At 41.4% G+C, this 16,277-nt stretch overlaps 1 protein-coding gene across 1 annotated transcript; it reads left to right on the top strand.

Moving 5' to 3' along the window:
* The first annotated feature begins 3,245 nt into the window (after positions 1 to 3,245).
* On the top strand, positions 3,246 to 12,804 carry LOC117048646 (acidic mammalian chitinase-like). Its single transcript, XM_033152714.1, has 11 exons — positions 3,246 to 3,328; positions 4,667 to 4,696; positions 4,818 to 5,019; positions 5,662 to 5,718; positions 7,030 to 7,195; positions 8,174 to 8,298; positions 9,508 to 9,631; positions 9,765 to 9,950; positions 10,531 to 10,650; positions 11,663 to 11,804; positions 12,433 to 12,804. Exons 1-11 carry the CDS (start codon positions 3,304 to 3,306, stop codon positions 12,708 to 12,710), a joined length of 1,455 nt encoding a protein of 484 aa, XP_033008605.1. The 5' UTR covers positions 3,246 to 3,303; the 3' UTR covers positions 12,711 to 12,804.
* Positions 12,805 to 16,277: the final 3,473 nt, after the last annotated feature.

Here is a 16,277-nt window from a genome sequence, read left to right as displayed (position 1 = left end):
TGGAACCCGGGGCCGACCGCCCCCCCGCCCCTTTGCTATGCCCCTGAGTGTTCGTACATTTGGAGTGAAAGCAATGTAATTCAGGAAGCATTGCACTCACTTTGAACTGACTTCATTCAATTTCAGCGATGTAATTGTGTAGAAAAATCTGATTGGCTACATACACCCTTGTGCAAATTAACTGAAACAAAGCAGGTTTTCTATCTTACTCGTAATCCTGTACTCAAAACAAACACAAGAAGACAGTTGATCATTATTTCATTTCATTTCATTTTTAATTTGTATACCGTCTTTCTATCTTACAGTACTCAAGGCGGTTTACAAGCTGCAGAAACAAAAATTGTACAGCTTATAACAATCTAATGCAATACAAAAATGTGATAATAAAACAAAACTTTAAAATAAGCAACCTACATCAAAAAGTAACATTCAACAATTATTAGGACAGTATAAAACAATAATACCAACACATAAAAGTTAAACAGAAATCCACTCAACAGTTACAATAAATAAGTTCTAAACTATAATCAATAAAACAACGGCAAGCCACAGTACATAAAAGAATACAATACAAACTGAGAAGCAGAGACTACAGGGTGGGGCAAGGCAGGTGGAAGGAGGCCTTGCCTGATGGAGTCTCTCCCCTCTGATGGTGTCGGAAGCCTGCAGTCAATAGAAGGAATGTTGCATTCGCCACAATATATTGAGGTTTTACGAAAGAGAGTTATTCCAGAGCTGAAAAAGATATCCCTGACGGTACTGGGATATTGCAGCAGGGCCTAGCCCCCTGTCACACATCGAAAGTGGTGAAGAAATTCATGACAGAGCAGCAAATACAGGTACTTGATTGGCCAGGGAATTCCCCAGACGTAAATCCCACTGAGAATTTGTGGGCTATATGCAAAAGTCTCCTCCATGCTGTCGACTGTACGACTATGGAGAATCTCATTCAGGCGCTGATTCAAATGTGGTACAGGGAACCATGACTGTTCGAAACTAGTAGACTCCATGCCAAACCATGTTCAAATGCTGCTTAAAAATAGCGGAGGTCATATCCATTACTAATGTACGTATATGTGAGTGTTGTACATGTATATGTGAGTTTTGTACAATAAACTACTAAATTCATTGTTTGTTTCAATTAATTTGCACAAGGATGTAGTAACAGCAGGAAGGAGGATGAGTTGGGGTTTGGAAGGAGAATGACACAATGGCAGCATGTTCAGGGAGCCTTTTTATCCCTCTCTCTCTCTGACAACTCCCATTATTTAAGCAACCTCTGACAGCAGGGGATGCAAGACATTATTCAAATGCTGCAATAGAACATAGAAAGTTGCCTTATACTAAATCACACCATTGGCCCATTTGACTCAATATTGTCTGCACTGACTGCAAGTGGTTCTCCAGGATTTCAGATAGGAGTCTCTTCCAGCCAAGGATCAAACCTGACTGGGATTGAGCTTGGGACCTTCTGCATGAAGAGCAGATGCTCTACCTCTGAGCTATGACCCTTCACAACATCAGCTTAGCTACAAATTAGAGACCAGCAAATAGAATATGAGATGCAACACTAGTAAACACTCTGTCACTGTAAATGTGAATGCAGCACCACTAGCCCTTTAAGCAGAATAACACACTAGCTCAGGCGGCTGATTTGGGGTGTTGTGAAAGGGCAGAGTACTGTTAGCTAATGCATTGTTTATTTGTATTTCTACTGCCAGGGAGAGGGAGAGGAAGTCATGAGATACCCAGACCCAGGGGCCAAAATAACTGTATATTTTGTTAAATGTGCCGAGACTTGCTAGGAGACCCTGTTCCTCTCACAGAGTGACAATTGCCAGAGTGGTTCTCCATGGCAGGCACTGCACCATGAGGAGTGTTGGCTGCTTATTTAATAACAGCTGGAACTGAAGTAACATATAAATGGAAAGCATCAAATTGTTCTAAACAGTGCAACCCTTTTGATGGAATATGCAGAATTGGACAAAATGACAGGGAGAATCCGGGAACAGTGGGACCAGAAATTCATCAAAGACTGGTTAAAGTTTACGAACTGTTTGAAAAATAATTTACAATTGAATACGCTAATAGGACTTCAAGAAGTTTTGTAGTTAATGTGTAGAAATATTATTGTAAGTATGGTAGTTAGAGTATGCATGAGAATTATGATGATGTAAGCAATGGTTGATTAAAGAAGTATAATACTAAGAGATAATTTTGAAAGCCATATGGAAGGTCTGAGGGAAGTCACGGCTATGTTAGCCAAAACTGGATAATGAATGTGAATGTATGTTTGATTTTTTTCTGTTGTAGTATAGTATAAAATAATAAAAATTATTACTAAACAGTGCAACCCTTGACACATCGGCTCAGATATAAGACCCCATATTAGTTAAATGGGACTTACTCCCAGGTAAGGAAGTACAGAATTACAACCCTGATTTAAAAATAGACTAAGATAATTGAAACTACTCTGCATGTGTTGAAATTTATTCCCTTAGTTAGATTTGGGAGGAAAGAAGAAATAGGATTAGGTTAAATAATATTGAAAGTTGGAATCTTTTTTTATCCAATTGTAATGTGTTATTGAATCAGAATATTCCACTTGGAAATCTTATGGCTTGGAGTTGATTTTGAGTATGGAGAAAATGTAGAAATGCTTATTTTAAATTTATATTCTAATTAAAATTGGGGAAAATATGTGTTACTGAGGATGATATGCTTTGGGGTGAATGGAATTTGTACATGCATGCCTATGCACAGCCATAGTACTTTAATTCTTGGTGGCAGTTGATTAGAAACTGGCTTGAACCAATAATTAATTTGCTTCCCAAATAGCTGTTATCTCTCATGCCTCACTAAGGGCTCATGGGTTTGTTTCCAATGTCATTTCTCTGCAATTAAACGGTCCATTTTCAACACTGTAATTACATAAGCAAATCTTACTGATACATATGTTTGCCTTGCTTATCCAATACCCAATATCTTTGGTAAATTTTGAGTGGAAGGGTATAACATTGATTTAGGATCTGGGATGCAAAAATAACCTTCCTCTTTCAATGCATGCCTACTTAATCCCAAACTTCAGAAGATTGGGATGAAAGATAATATTCCAAGGTGAAGATGGCGGCCGGTATAGTAACTTACTTTAGTCGTGTCTACCAATGATTACATATTAACTTTCTATTTAATTTTGTGGGGCGAGGGCATCTGAAGTCACATGCGTTCAGAAGGAGGTGGGAACTGAATGCTTCTTATAAAAAGGAAATAGAAGATGAACCAACCTAGTACACAGGTATCAAAATGGGCAAACTACTCCTTCTGACTGGTGAGTAGAACAGGATGAACTTACCATTGAGCTGGCAAAAGTTTCCATCTCTCTGTCAATCTATCTCTTTTTGATGTTCTCTGCCTTCGTCAACACACTATCCTAGTCTGACCTAGCTTACTTTCAGGTAGTCTTTCTGCCCACGTACATCTATAGACTACCCAGCTATAGTAATTTGATGGCCATTCTAGAAAATGTTCATAAATTGACTAGAAACTGTGATGGTTTAGGAAAAAATAGGCCTCTTACTAAAAACATAAGAATAAAGACAAATTATAACAGATGTTTTCAGGCTGGATGCTTCCAATGGTAAGAACAGGCATAGATTAGAACCAGTTTTGGAGTTCCTTTCTCTAGAGTTTTAAAAGACTGGGGAAAATCTCTCAGGATGTCGCTTAAGTCTCAATAATTTTTTTTAATGTGTGGAACTAGGGTAGGTGACCCACAATATCTTTTTACAGCAACAAATGAGTCAGGGTAAAGCTACACAGTATCTCAGCAACCACATATTCCCAGTCCTGCATTCGCTGAGATATTGTCATTGTGGAGGGAGGACACTTGAAGGTGTGGGGCAGAGGTGGACTGGTGGGGCAGATTGCTGGGCTACAACTCCCATCATCCCTGACCATTGGCAATGATAGCTGGGACTGATGGGAGCTGCAGTCCAGCAACATCTGGAATTGTTCCCCACCGCTGCCTTATTTAGGAAACAGGTTTTGGGGAACCCCATATTTTCCTCATAAATGTGTATGTCCACCCATTATATCTAAGCATAGCTGTCAACTTTTCCCTTTTTTAAAGGGAAATTCCCTTATTCCGAATAGGATTCCTCACAAGAAAAGGGAAAATTTGACAGCTATGTATCTATGCCATTATGAAGAGGATCCCAGAATCCAAGTATTTATTTTCCATACATCTAAGACAGGACCTTAACATATAACAAACTGAATTGTCTGTCTCATCAAGCCAGTAACCATTGCTTGCAATATATCAGGACAAACCCATGGCTTGCTTCAAAAGCTTCAGAGATCTGCAGGGAAACCATCTCATGAGAACACCATTGACTTAAACAGGCTTAGGAGTAATGCTGTCTCTCAAAGGAACCATGGGCTGCACTTCAGTGAGAAAGCCTAGGGATCTATCACAAAACATTCTCAATTGATCAGCATCCTTAACAAACTACACTTCCCATGATTCTGTTGGAGGAAGCCATGACACTGATGCAGACAATGAAAGTTTGTAGTGTAGATCTGTTCACTGGCTTGTAGTTGGGGTGAACTAAGAAATACACATGACTAGCTTTGGTGTTTGACTAACAATGGAACTTTTCTTTCATAGGTCTGGCTCTCCTGCTGCATGTGCAGCTGGGTAAGTTGTAGTAAATTTCTTTTTATTTTATTTTATTCCATAAAAAGCAATACCTAAAAGATGCTTCTCCTCTAGTAAGAAATTTGAATGCGTTGGTTGACTTTAACCTTTCAAACTGCAGGTGCATCTACCAATATTGTCTGCTACTTCACCAACTGGTGCCAGTATAGACCTGGTATTGCACGTTACATGCCCGAAGATCTTGACCCATGCCTATGTACTCATGTCATCTATGCTTTCGCTGGCATGGCAAACAACCAGATCCAGACCATCGAGTACAATGATGTGGCTCTCTACGGTGGCATCAATGGACTCAAAACCTAGTAAGATTCAGCAGGTTTACATACGTTCAACACAAGGGGCAGAATCAAGAGAATTAATTTCCAGTGAAATAAATGGGGATTGAGTATTAAGTTTAAATCCCATGAATTTCCATGCAACTTTAGCTCCATGTTTTTCTATGGCTTACGCCTAATTTTTTGCATTCCCTATTCCGTTTCAATAATACACCTGTCTTTCATATTAGCAAAAATCAGACATATATGATACAGAAGGTAAAAGAAAGTAATAAATGGGTGTGTCTGCTCCTTTCTCCAGGCAACCTTCTGCCCACTTTCACAACAGAATCAAACTTTTACAATTTGATTTCTGGTTTCTTGCAGCCCTGGACAGGCTCCCCCATAAATTTGCTCCAAAACTCTCGCAACTCCCCAGATTCTGAGGGGGTGTAGAGAGGAATGAGAAGCAAATGCCCATTTAGATCACGCCATCTGTTGCATTATTATATTAACAATCGCCCCTTCTTTGCAATTCTTAAATGGTACAGGAATTCTCTTTGGATCTATCCCTACTTTTAAAGTTTGTGTGGATATTTCAATTCTTTTTTTTTTAAAGACAGCCCGTTTGTAACTGTTTGCATATGGTTCAAAGTCTCTTTAATGACCTTCCAAATAATTTGTTTACAGCAATCCTGACCTGAAAACCTTGCTGTCTGTTGGAGGCTGGAACTTTGGTACCCAAAAGTAAGGTCTTCTAGGAGATCCCCTCCTGTATTTAGCACTAGGATGATCAGGCGAAAAAGAGGACAGGGCCCCTGCACCTTTTATAGCTGACCAGAAGAGAGAACCTCCACAATTGCTGAAATGTCCTGTTCTACACAACTGGTGCAGGCGTCCTGTCCTCTGTTCCACCTGGACATATTGTTTAGCACCATCTCCAACCTTACTCTACATTAGCTGTTCTATTTCCCTGGCCCATAAATTAGCACATCTGAGAACTGTTTCCCCTTCTTCCAGCTCCTTAACTAGTGCAGTATGGTTCTAGATTAAAGAAGTCAAGGACCACTTTTACATGTACAAATCTAGTCACATGTATGTAGATGCGTGTGAGAGTTGTGTATTGTGAGGATGTTCCCTGCATCTCTCTTTCTGTTTCCAGCTCCTTGTGTGCATCTGGAAGTAGATTCCATGTTTCTGCTTCCAAGTAGTCAGAAAAAGCAACTTCCAGGGGCAGGGGGCAACTTTCATCTCACAAGATACATACATATATCTCTATACTGGATTAAATCCATAGATACCACAAGCAGGGGTCTGGTTATGCTGGGTATGCTGCCAGAAACAACAGGAAAGTATCTTCAAGTCCAAACAATGAAGATTAATGTAAGCTGTTCCTCACAAGGGAGGGAACTCCGGTTCACAGCCAATGTGATTGGACTTGGACTGGAGAGACTTGGGTTCAAATCCTTGCTCAGCTATGGAATTCACTGGGTGGCCTTGGTCAAGTCACTGTCACCCAGCCTAACCTATATTGTAGGGTTGTTGAGATAAAACGGGATAACTCAGTTAATATCACACTTAACATCTTTGTATGCATGTGGGAAATTAGCATGCCTTAAGAGATATGAGGAATATTATCAGGAAAGAATAAATATTTGGATTTTAAGGTTTAGTGACTGAAGATATTCCCTTCCTATCTAAATCGGGGATAGCATTATGGAGCAGGAAATCAAAACCTCTAGTTCAGGGAGGGAAACCTATGACCCTGCAGCTGCTGTTGGACTCCAAAACTCCCATCGACAACAGTCAGCATGGGCAATGGTCAGGGATGACCAGAGGTGGAGACCAGCAACATCTGGAGGGCTGAAGGTTCCCCATCCTTCCTGAAGTCTGTGGAATTCAAAACTTAATCTAACAAAGCTATGCTGTTTGCAATAATCAAAGTATCTGGAGAGCACTAAGTTGGTGAAAGCTAGCTCAGACCATCAGCAGCAGATCTAATTAAGCTCTACAGTTTCAGATTTGTGGAACTGATCCTTCTGACCTTCCTCTTTGCAGGTTTTCTGACATGGTTTCCTCTGCTCAGAACCGCCAGACTTTCATTCAGTCTGCCATCTCCTTCCTGCGCAAGTACGACTTTGATGGGTTGGATATTGACTGGGAGTACCCTGGCAACAGAGGCAGCCCCGCTGATACCCAACAACTTTTCACAGTCTTGCTCAAGGTTGGCTTCGACAATGTGCTCTCTCTGTATCTAGGTGACTAATATAGCAATGAAAGGAGGTTTGTTCTGGAATTTTACCCAATGCTATTTGTCTAGGCAATGCAATCGCTAAAACAGATATAATAACACCTCCGTGTCTTTAGGGTAGGATACCATTTTTCTCATTCCTTCCTGGGCTGGATCTAGACACATCAAAAATGTGTTTCAGGAAAATGAGTTGTGAACTTTGTTATGGGAAATATAAAACACTTTTTCTTTACTAATGTAGCTGAGTACCCTGTTCGTGTTCCCAATAATCTTCATCTCAGAAATGTTAACAGCTTTTGTGATGCTCGTAGTTTAAGGCAAATGGTGGGTAGAGAGCTCCAGAAGTGGATACAGAAGGGAAGTGAGACTGTGATTGCAGTTTTTGATTAAATAATTGCATGAGTGGAATGACTTCTGCTTGTGCCCACTCCCCCCACCCCCTGTGCATCCCCATCTCTATTCAGGAAAGTTGAACGGGGGACCAGAACAGATTGGGGGGGGCATGCAGGAAGCAGAGGAAGTTCCATCAAGCAAGTGGAAGGCATTCTGCTTATGAAAGGAGTTACTTTGTACTGTATTGAATACAACCCAATCTTCTTAGTTACCCTGTGCCTTACATTCTGGAACATCACTTCCTTATGTCCCCAAAGCCAAGCATTTTAAACATTTTTTTTAAACCACAACCCTGAGATTAAGAGTCTCGTGCTCTATCCCTCCTAGTGTGCTTACTCCAGCAGCGGGGGGGGGGGGGGGGGGTTTGAAAAGGATAAATAATTATTTTCCCCTTGACCACCATCCCACACATCCACACACACACACAGGAGCAGGCACAGCAAGTCTGTAGTTTTTCCACCATCCCAACCTATCTCCTGAGGCACTTGCCCCCTCTTGCCCCCTACCCTCAATCCAGACCTGGAGTAGCTTGTGACAATTCACTTCTTCCAATAACAGGAAATGTATGAAGCTTTTGAACAGGAGGCTTCTCAAACCAACAAGCCCAGACTGTTGATCTCTGCAGCTGTGTCTGCTGGTGTGGGCACCATTGAGACTGCTTACCAGATCCCAGAGATGTCTAAGTAAGTTGCATGTGGATATCTTGGCTCATTGTGAGCTAGCATAGATAATATTGAGGTAGTTTGATTTGGTTTGATTTGGTATAAGGCAGTTTCCCATGTTCCTAAGAGGAGACAGTCACACACAGTGGAAAGACACTAGCATTGGGGTAGATTGGTCATTATGGCAATTTCACCATAGCTTAGGACTTCTGCTGCAGTGATCACCCACTATGGTAAAAGCTGAGAGCTTCTTGGTTTGGAGTGGGTGCCTCCCCACTTTGCCAAACGCTAATAAAAGAAAAATCCAGAATATGATGGCTGGTTTCCTGGTCACATATCAGACAAGCAGTGGTGATGTCTATGGCACAGCACTTCAGTGAAATGTGAAATAACAAGAGCAGCAGAGATTAATCAGAGAGTACCTGCCTATCTCCATCTACTGTATCTGCCTGTGATCTTGCCTATACTTGTCAGTTCAGGAAAGAGGAAAGAATGTGACTTATGTGTCAGAGGACATGCACAGGCCAAGTTATGTTTCAGCACAGAATTCTTCACATCCTTTTAGCATGGTCTGTAGATACATAACAGCTTATTAATGTGTGCATTGGAGCAAATTACTGTGTTCACCAGTGACAAAAACAAACAGTAGTTGTAATGCTGAAGTGATTAATGAAAGTCTCTGTGTGGATCTTGTGTGCGTTGCATCTATACCCTGCAAATCTCACAAATCTTGAGAGGCTGCCCCGTGCTCAGTGATTGGGAACTTGGCAATATCTACATTGTATTAATATTAACAATTAAACTCTATTGCAGAAGCAAGACACATTGCCTTCTTACTAATCAACAATTTCAATCATGAGACCAAACGAGATAGGGACCTGAGAATCACCAGAGATGGCTGAGGATACCATATAATAATGCCTCCTGGCTAGAATCCTAACCAACTGAAATCTGATACATTTTCAGGGGGACGGGGACAGCATCAATGCATGCCAAATGGCTGGTTTTAAATTTGCCAAAATTTAAATGAATTGTAATGTTGAATACACTGAAACTGATATATATAGAAATGTGCAACAGCCATGGTTCTCCCCTTTTCTCTGAAAGAAGTGGCAATGCTTCGTTAACAGAGTAAACACATATGATGAAAGGGTCCAAAATTTTCCTTAGAGGAAAATAAATTTCTGGACTGATATATTTGCCTATTTGTTTCCCTCACGTCCCTCCAAGGTACATGGATCTGATCAATGTAATGACTTATGACCTCAGAGGATCCTGGGAAGGTTTCACTGGTGAGAACAGCCCTCTCTATGCAGGCCCTGAAGACCAAGGCTCCTATATTTACTTCAATGTGGTGAGTGACTGAACAAAAATGAAGAGTTTTCTTTACCATCAATCATATCCTACATATTCAGCTGCTGAATATGTAGTTCAGAATTGTCCCATGATTTACCTTCTGATTGCCTCCTCAATGTTCTCTCCACCAGGACTATGCTATGAACTACTGGAAGAAGAATGGTGCACCAGCTGAGAAGCTGATGGTGGGATTTGGAGCCTATGCTCGCACCTTCACCCTGAGCAACCCTTCTAACCATGGCCTGGATGCACCAACCTCTGGGCCAGGGAGAGGTGGGGCCTACACCCAAGCAGCTGGGACGCTGGCCTATTTTGAGGTAAAACTCTGGCAAAGTTCTTGCAGCGATCCTGAACATTTGTTAGTTATCATATTTTCATTTTTTAAATTATAGCTTTTTATGCACTACTGATGCAGTTTTGCACCTGGACATTGTACTTGTGAGCCAGTATAGTTATAGTTCCAGTTTATTTCTGTATAGCTTCATGTTCCTGTTTTTGAATGGGTGTTTATGTGCTGCTTTCTGTGCCAAGGAGCAAAATGGGCAGTTCTTGGATTCAGAAAATGTGCCGTTTTTAAGCCAGCACCTGCCATCCTGGTGCCCTCCAGATGTTTTGGACTAAAACTCCCATCAGCTGGCTTTAAACTATGGCAACGTGCAAGCCACTCTTTGCACTGTTGGAGCTGACGTGGTTGGAAGGAATGAAATTTTGTGCATCTGCCTTGTTCCCCTAATAAAATTCTAAGGCCAGCTATGATTTCCACATTTCTCTCCTGCTCACAGCTAACGAACACTCACATCATTTCTGGAAATGGGTGTAAAGTAGAGATAACCCAACACATTTGGGTAATTAGATCAAACACTTTCATTGGCTTAATCCAAGATACTGTCTCCACAGGTCTGTACCTTCTTGAAGGAGGGTGCCACTGTTGTGTGGAATGCTCCTCAGGAAGTCCCTTATGCCTATAAAGGAAATCAGTGGATTGGCTATGATAACCCTAAGAGTTTTGGTATCAAGGTAAGCTTGTTTATTGTCTCCATATTCTGCCCTTATTCAGCACTCTTCTAAAATGGCCAGAAGCTCCTCTTGGAAGGCATCTTGCCTTTCTTCTCCCACCTTCCCAATTCCTGTGGAGGGTGATGCCATCAAGCTGTCTTTGAAGAAACGGCCGGTTTAGACTGTGTTGAATCTGAAAGGATTTCTAGGGAGCTCAGGAGGAACAAGCTCCCCCACCCACCCTCCCTTTTAGAAGCCTAATGGGGGAGTAGCATCCATTATGTTCCACCTGTGTTAGCTACAGGTAGGTAGCCATGTAGGTCTGCCATAGTCGAAACAAAAAAAAATTCCTTCTAGTAGCACCTTAAAAATGTAAAGGGACCCCTGACCATTAGGTCCAGTCGTGTCCAACTCTGGGGTTGCAGCGCTCATCTGGTGTTACTGGCCGAGGGAGCCGGTGTACAGCTTCCGGGTCATGTGGCAAGACCAACTAAGTTTGTTATTGGTATGAGCTTTCGTGTGCATGCACACTTCTTCAGAATTCCACCTGTATATTCATGCTCTGCCTGTATATTTGTAAAGAATATGAAAAGATTACACAACATCTTAAGTCTCCCATGACCATATACAAAGAAAACTGCACACATCCAGGAAAACAGGGGATAGTGGAACAATTATATAGTATTTTTCCCCTAAATAAAAACTTGATTAACTGAGTTTCATGCCTCTAACAGTGCAAATCCAAGTCTGTTTTGTTTGTTTGTTTGTTTTTTAAGTAAACTCCATATAGTTCAGTGGGATTTTTTCTCCAAATGTGGTTAGGATTTCAGACTATCTGTTTAGGATTTAAGGCTGAAGTACAGTATCTGTAATTCCTTAACCTATTTCCTGTAACTGCAGCTTTGAAAGTTACAGACCACAACTCTGGAGTGTAGAGTCAGGCCGTTTATGCTCTCTCTCTATCTTAGAAACTCAAGGGAAAGATAGCTCTGGTTCTCGTTTACTACATAATGCTTAACTGTCCAACTCACAGGCTAAGTGGCTGTTGGAGAACAACTTCGGAGGAGCCATGGTCTGGGCTATTGATTTGGATGACTTCACTGGCACATTCTGTGGGGAAGGCAAATACCCCTTGATGAATGCCTTGAAATCTGGATTGGGAGTCACCACACCAAGTGAGTAGCATACTCCTGTTGGTAGGATAGAACAAAATGCCTGGCATGCCCAGAAACCTTCGTTTTGTCTGTATGTGAAATAGTGCAACTGACTCCTTTTGTGTGTTCATCTCTGCCCTCTTTGGCTCATTTCTTTTGAGGCAGTATGGCTGCTCCACTACTGAAAAAGTCACTGGGTGTGATGATAATTATCTGGATTTCAGCAGATGGGAGGCGGAATTTAACCCTTTCCTCTTCTGCTATGGTCCTTATGAAAATCCCTCCTCTGAAGTCCTTACTTTGGACGCCTTCCTTTCAATGTAAATAATAGATGAATTTTCACAATGGAGGAAAACGTTACATTTCCCCCTCTGCATGGGCTGCAGCCCCAGTCATTATCATGCATACATTCTCTGCTGGTTATATTTTTGCAAAGATGCAGCTAATGTCATGTCTAGTCTGGCCAGGGCTTCTTTTGCCACGCTCCGTTAAATTTTACATTCCCCTTGAATGAGGTTTGTGATTATGAGACTTTTGTTCCCCACTCCTAGTGCAAGCAATATTGAAAGATATTCCCAATGGTCTGACTCAGTTTAAGGCAGCCTTCTGTGTTCCTAAAGTTCTAACACCATTCTCATCTTCCTTTCAGACTGTAAGGTGCCTGCAACAACCCTTGGCACTAATGCTAATCAGCCTGCCCAGGCTACAACAGCAGCCCCGTCTGGTGGTGGAAGCTCTGGTGGAAGTGGAAGTGGAAGCTCTGGTGGCAGCGGGGGCAACTTTTGCAATGGAAAAGCCAGTGGCCTCTACCCAGATCCCACTGACAAGAATAGCTTCTACCATTGCGTGAATGGAAAGACCTACCAACAATATTGCCAGAGTGGTCTTGTATTTGATGCCAGCTGCTCCTGTTGCAACTGGGCATGAAGAGAACAGCCACAGAGTAGTACACACACCTTCCACTGCAGTAAACAGCAAGGAAAGAATTCAGCACAATAAATAAAGATGCATTGCATTCAAATCATAGTCTGTGGTTTCTTTTGCACAAATTCAGTATCTCTTCCCGTTGAATTGAGTATACTTCAACTACATTTTCTTGCAGTGCTGTAAAAAAAAAACATACTAGATCAAATGTGTGGTTTATTTAATTTATTCGTTTGCTTTGAAAACATATTGATCATTTTTACCATCCCAAAAATGTCTAATGAAGCATGCAAGAAGACTGTCAACAAAGGAATATAAAACATGCTGCAAGAGAAAATCATGACAAAGATTACAATTCTGAGACAATGTACGGCGCTCTCATGTAAATATTTAGCTAGATATAGGGAAATAAATGTAGCAGCATAGTGTTCTTGTTGGAGTCTGAAGATCACCATTTTCCTACAGTGAGGGGAAACCCTCTATTCACACACTCCACAAACTATAAAAGGTGCTACAGCATTCGATGTTGATTTTGTTAAAACAGGCATAGTAAGGCTGTTTACGGTATATACAGTACTACATCTTTAAAGGACATTCTTTCCCTTAAAGAATTATGGGGAGTGCAGTTTACTCCTCAGAAAGCTACAACTCCCAGCAACCTTTAACAATCTACAATGCCCAGAATTCTTTGAGGGAAAGAATGTTATTCAAATGTGCTTTAAAGGCATAGTATGTACACAGCTGGTGCTGGAGGAGACTCTTGAGAGTCCCGTGGACTGCAAGAAGATCAACCCTATCCATTCTTAAAGAAATTAGCCCTGAGTGCTCACTAGAAGGACAGATCCTGAAGTTGAGGCTCCAGTACTTTGGCCACCTCATGAGAAGAGAAGACTCCCTAGAAAAGACCCTGATGTTGGGAAAGATGGAGGGCACAAGGAGAAGGGGACGACAGAGGATGAGGTGGTTGGACAGTGTTCTCAAAGCTACTAACATGAGTTTGGCCAAACTGTGAGAGGCAGTGAAGGATAGGCGTGCCTGGCGTGCTCTGGTCCATGGGGTCATGAAGAGTCGGACACGACTGAATGACTGAACAACAACAACAACAACATGTACACAGCTACCCCTCTGAATACCATTTCTGGGATTGTAGCAATTGGGTGACCAAGTGCAATTAAATCGTTTATTCCCTCTAACTTCCCCCAACCCTCAATGCTTTTCTTGACTGCCACTACAACATATAAAGACCTCAATTAGCAGCAACCTGTAATGAATTCAGGCCTAGTGTGGTCATGTGTCCTGCTTTCCAGAGGGCAGGCTTTTATTTGAAGGGCTGTCAGAGAGAGGGCAAGCCTCTGTTTCAAGATATCCTCCATCTGAAGGGCCTTCCAACCCAAGTCTGGTTTAAAGACAAAAAACAGTAAGAAGGGAGAGCAGGGGCCTTGAAGTCAGCACCTGGACAGTGGACTGAGCAGGCACCCAGGTCACCCAGTCATGTTCTTCTGCACTATGCTGAGACGTACCTATACATACAAATCAACATTTGCCAGTTTTATGCAGATCTGTGTAATCTTCTGCCCTTTTTGTTGATAATGTATTTCCTCCTTTGGGGCAATGAGTGGAGTGCAGAGCAGTTGCCATCACCAACACACAGGGAAACAACAAGAAAGAAAAAATCTACAAAAACTTTCCAAGTCCAACATGGAAAGATTTCAAGCATTAGGAATGGAAGGATCTCTCCATTTCCCATTTCCCCCCATTTTCACTTTAGTCCTCCACTTTTCTGCAGAAATTTGTGGTTTTAAAAAAATCCTCAAGAAAATCCTTTGTTCCACTTTCTCCTAATAAACATGTAAGCTTTGACTAATGCACACATTTTTGCAAGAATTGTCTCTTAATAGAATGCATTTTTGTATGTTACTTTCGCTAAGAAATGCATTTTTATGCCCATTTTCCCCTAGTATGTGCAGTCTTGGAAACATTGGTTGAATAACCGCAGCACAAAATTCGGCTAAGTGTGAATTTTGCAGGATGGCAGTTTTTCAGTTTTCATATTGTTTCGGAAAGTGCAAGTTCATTAGGTTCATTTTTAAATGCAAGCTCAGTAGAATTTCATCCCCATCCCTACAACCAGTGCTTTTTCGAGGGGGTATGTGGGGGTACGCATACCCCTAAACATTTTGTGAATCTAAGTTTGGCCTCATTGAGGGGCAGTATTTCAATATGAGTAGGAAAATGAGAGTACCCCTAAACATTTTTTTAGGGGGGGGGAAGCACTGCCTACAACTATATACATTCTTCCTCAAAGACATTGTGGTTTTGGTTGTTAAAATGCCATCATTGTTGTCAACAGGCTTGATCACACAAATGTGGAAACATTAGACAGAAGGGTGTGGCAGTGTTATGCCCAGCACAGTTGGGAACATGCATCCATGCTATTTTCCCTAATGGGCTACCAATGCCAGCCATAGACACATTCACAGGCTGGCCCTGTTTAGCCATTTCACATTCATTACCAAGGCTTTTGGGCAAAGAGGGCTCATAAGCACAGCCAACCTGAGACATTCATGATGGGGCAACTGGTGCTCCTCAACTGCATGTCTCCTGCTTCTTAAGGATCTTCCCACTATCTTACCCTGCCCTGCTCACCCTCTCTTGACCCAGTGGCTGGCACTACAGCAGCTGTATGAAATAAACAGAATAGTATTTGATACTTTACTCTATTTGACATTTTTTGTGTAAAGGTAGATGGTATTTGAAGATTGACAGATCATTATGAGGCTTCACATTTGATTTCTGCCAAAATCAAGACAAAGACATGCTGACAACTCTGAAACATTTGAATTTCTAGTGCTGATGCAATTACTCAGTAACAATCTGAATTTGAAATTCAAAAATGTTTTTTTATACCATATAATTTACAAATTGCAAAATGATGACAAGGAAAAGAGGAAACAAGCAAAACTGTCAGCTCAAGCCAGCATTCAATTCATTGGTATGCGTGGTTGTTAGTTTCACTGTGAAACCAGAAACACAGCGTAGCTAGATCACTGTGTCACCTCACCTTTTATGTTAATTCTTTCTTTACTGTTACGGATCCTGACACAGCTGTTTTGTGCAAGTAGCTGAAACAATTTGCCGTACCTAAGCTGTAATGGGATATAGCATTCCAAGTAGAAAATCCACCAGATAACAACACTTATGCACTGTCACTATTTTGTGGGTGGAATTCAGTTGCATACTGGGTAAATTCAAGTAGCACAATTAAAGTGTATTTGGTGCCCTTGCACAACAAGCCTGCTTCAAAAAAAATGGACTTTTGTGGCAAGGAAAGTTTTTGGAAAGTGTGGTATAATTTGATTAGTGTGATATCATATAACAACCTCCCCACCAACAAAGCTGAATGAATGTTCAAGGAACAAATGTCATATGACCTCCTCACAAACTTTGTGCGAACAAGTCAATAAAAAGGTCACCTGAAAGTGACACGTACCGAGTTCTGTAGTCCCTAGAATAGAGGAACTCCTGACTTCCTCAGCAGATTCTGTAATGCAACACTTGTTGACACCATAG

This window comes from Lacerta agilis, chromosome 6 (assembly GCF_009819535.1).
Source record: "Lacerta agilis isolate rLacAgi1 chromosome 6, rLacAgi1.pri, whole genome shotgun sequence".
NCBI lineage: Eukaryota > Metazoa > Chordata > Lepidosauria > Squamata > Lacertidae > Lacerta > Lacerta agilis.
This window is presented reverse-complemented; position numbering and strand designations above follow the sequence as displayed.